At 49.1% G+C, this 2,459-nt stretch overlaps 1 protein-coding gene across 1 annotated transcript; it reads right to left on the reverse strand.

Annotated features, from left to right (window-relative positions):
- Positions 1 to 386: 386 nt before the first annotated feature.
- FIGNL1 (fidgetin like 1) lies at positions 387 to 2,459 on the reverse strand. The gene has a single exon (XM_062499996.1). The coding sequence runs from the start codon at positions 2,454 to 2,456 to the stop codon at positions 387 to 389; it is 2,070 nt and encodes a 689-aa protein (XP_062355980.1). The 5' UTR covers positions 2,457 to 2,459.

Raw genomic sequence — 2,459 nt, forward strand, 5'->3', positions numbered from 1 at the left:
TGCTATTACTTGAATCCCTTGCTGATATAGCATGGCCAACCTTGCAAGATTTCCCCAATATTCCTTTCAAACATTTGTGAGGTTTGATAACCTCTTCCCCTTAAACATCAATGAAATTTGTCCATCTCTCCCAGCAATCTGTAAACTCTGTCAGCCTCTCAATGCCACTGCTGTTCAGCAATTTCTCATATCAAGACCAGCAGTTCCTCACGGTCTTTTCAGCTGGCAATGCCTCAGCAGAGCCTGGATATCTGCCTGCATAACATAAGGAGGTTTAACTCCATGACGAAAGCAAAATGAAGTGCAGGCGCACCAAATTGCCACAGGTTTAATACATGGCAGAGATCAAGTCCTAAACTGTTCCTGTGAAACAGCTGTGGTGCAGCTCATCTGCCACAGCCAAAAGTCTGGTTCCAGGTTTCATAGAGCTCCAGGTCCTTGGGGGACACACTGGGCCGCACCGTTCTCAGGGCACTCTCGAAGTCCAGGAAAGAGATGGGCCGCACCTGGTCCGGCATGATGGTTGCAATGTCCGTGGACTGCAGACTGCGGATAGGGCCCAGAGAGGCTTCTCGACAGAGCTGTGTCATGTCTGCCCCTGAAAACCCATCGGATTTCTCGACTATGAGATTGATTTCCTCTTCACTTAGAGAGCAGTGCTCCTTTGCCATCAGCCGGGTGACAATCTGCTTCCTGGCGGAAGCCTCTGGGAGAGGGATGTACAGTCTCTTCACCAGTCTCCTTCGGGCAGCTTCATCAATTTCCTGGGGTCGATTTGTTGCTCCAACCACTAGGATACGATCTTCAGAGGAGGTTGTTGCCCCATCTAACTGCACCAGAAATTCAGTTTTTATTCTCCTGGATGACTCGTGCTCCCCCTCTCCACGCTGGGACAGCAGGGAATCGATCTCATCGATGAAAATCACTGCTGGCTGCTGACACCGCGCCACAGCGAACAGCGCACGCACCATCTTCTCCCCCTCACCCACCCATTTGGAAGTCAGAGAGGAGGCACTGATGCTAAAAAAAGTTGCTCCAGATTGGCATGCGATGCACTTGCCTATGAGGGTCTTGCCAGTTCCAGGGGGGCCAAAGAGAAGAATTCCCTTTGGAGGACCACGCAAGCCAGTGAAGATGTCTGGTCTCAGCATGGGCCACACCACTATTTCTTTTATAGTAGCTTTGGCAAACTCAACTCCAGCAATGTCATCCCAGCTGACCGGAGGCCCCTGGTCCATGATCTCATGCATGATGAGTTCAATCATTTTTGGTTCTATGTTTTTCAGCCGTTCATCCACAGGCAGCAATGGGTCTGTTGATTCCCCAGCATGAGATTTACACTGTGCTCCTCCATTTTCACTTCCATCTTGTCTTGGAACAGGAGGTACGAACTTGCCAAATGGACCCCGAGACCTGCCAGCACCCAGGGATTTTTTTACACCTCCATATGATGAGACAGGTGCACGCTGGTTTTGAGATTTCTTTTGCTGATCCATCCACAGCTGTTCTTTTGCAGTTTTAAACCCGGGAGCACTGCTCTCTTCATTTCTGCTTCTTTGCCCTGAAGAACCATTAGTTTCTGTAGAAATGGAAGCCTGACATGGAGCAAGGCTAGGAATAGTTGTGCTGCCTTCATCAACCCGACCATAGAATGCTTTTCTTTTCCCAGAATTTGCAGACCAGGCAGGTACAGCTGACTGGCTGAAAAGAGACAAATTTTGTCCATCACAACAGTTAGCTGACATTTTCAAAGAACTACTATTAGTGGCTTCTTTACTTCCAAAGAGCGGAGTTGCCTGGAAACATGGATGAACCTGTTTGCTTAAGGAGGCTGAAGAGGCAAGAAGTGTGTCTGAAGTTCTGGCCACAGGAGGCACACTGTTTTGAAGGGACTTGGAAGATGAGGGATGACCAAGAAGATCAGGTCCCTGACTTGCACATTTTGCTGAGCCAGCACTGAGCTCAGACTCCCTAGTACTACTGAAGACATCGAGTTTAGGAAGAGCTGGAGCAGCAGAGGCACTGACCCCTTTATCAGCTCGTACGCAGGCATCTGTCAGTGCCATCTGAGAGCTCTGCAAAATTTTGCCAGCCTGCATCCTCTCTTGCACACACTTTAATTCAAACACGTTATCTGTTGTCAAGGCAGATTGCCACTTGTCACTGTCACTTTGCTGACATTTTGCCAAAGTCAAAATGTTTTCTGCATAGTTATTCAAGCCAGTCTCTGTGTTGCCAGAGTCAATAATCGCAGAGTACTTCTCTGCATACTTCTTAAACAGGTTGGCAGCACAGACCTGGGAGATCTCAGAGTTTGCCCATGCATACTGAATACGCAGGATTTTGGCACGGTATCCATCTGCCTTCTGCCCAGGCGTGCAGGTGCCAGAGGTGACAGCAAAGTAACTTTCCTGCCAGTCACTCAGGTGCAAGGCACTGGGGGTGGGGGCTTCCATCAC

Source organism: Cinclus cinclus, chromosome 1 (genome assembly GCF_963662255.1).
Source record: "Cinclus cinclus chromosome 1, bCinCin1.1, whole genome shotgun sequence".
Lineage (NCBI taxonomy): Eukaryota > Metazoa > Chordata > Aves > Passeriformes > Cinclidae > Cinclus > Cinclus cinclus.

What these genes read in the sequence shown, in the direction of transcription:
- FIGNL1 (XM_062499996.1), bottom strand. Translation starts at nt 2,456, where the DNA reads ATGGAAGCCCCCACCCCCAGTGCCTTGCACCTGAGTGACTGGCAGGAA.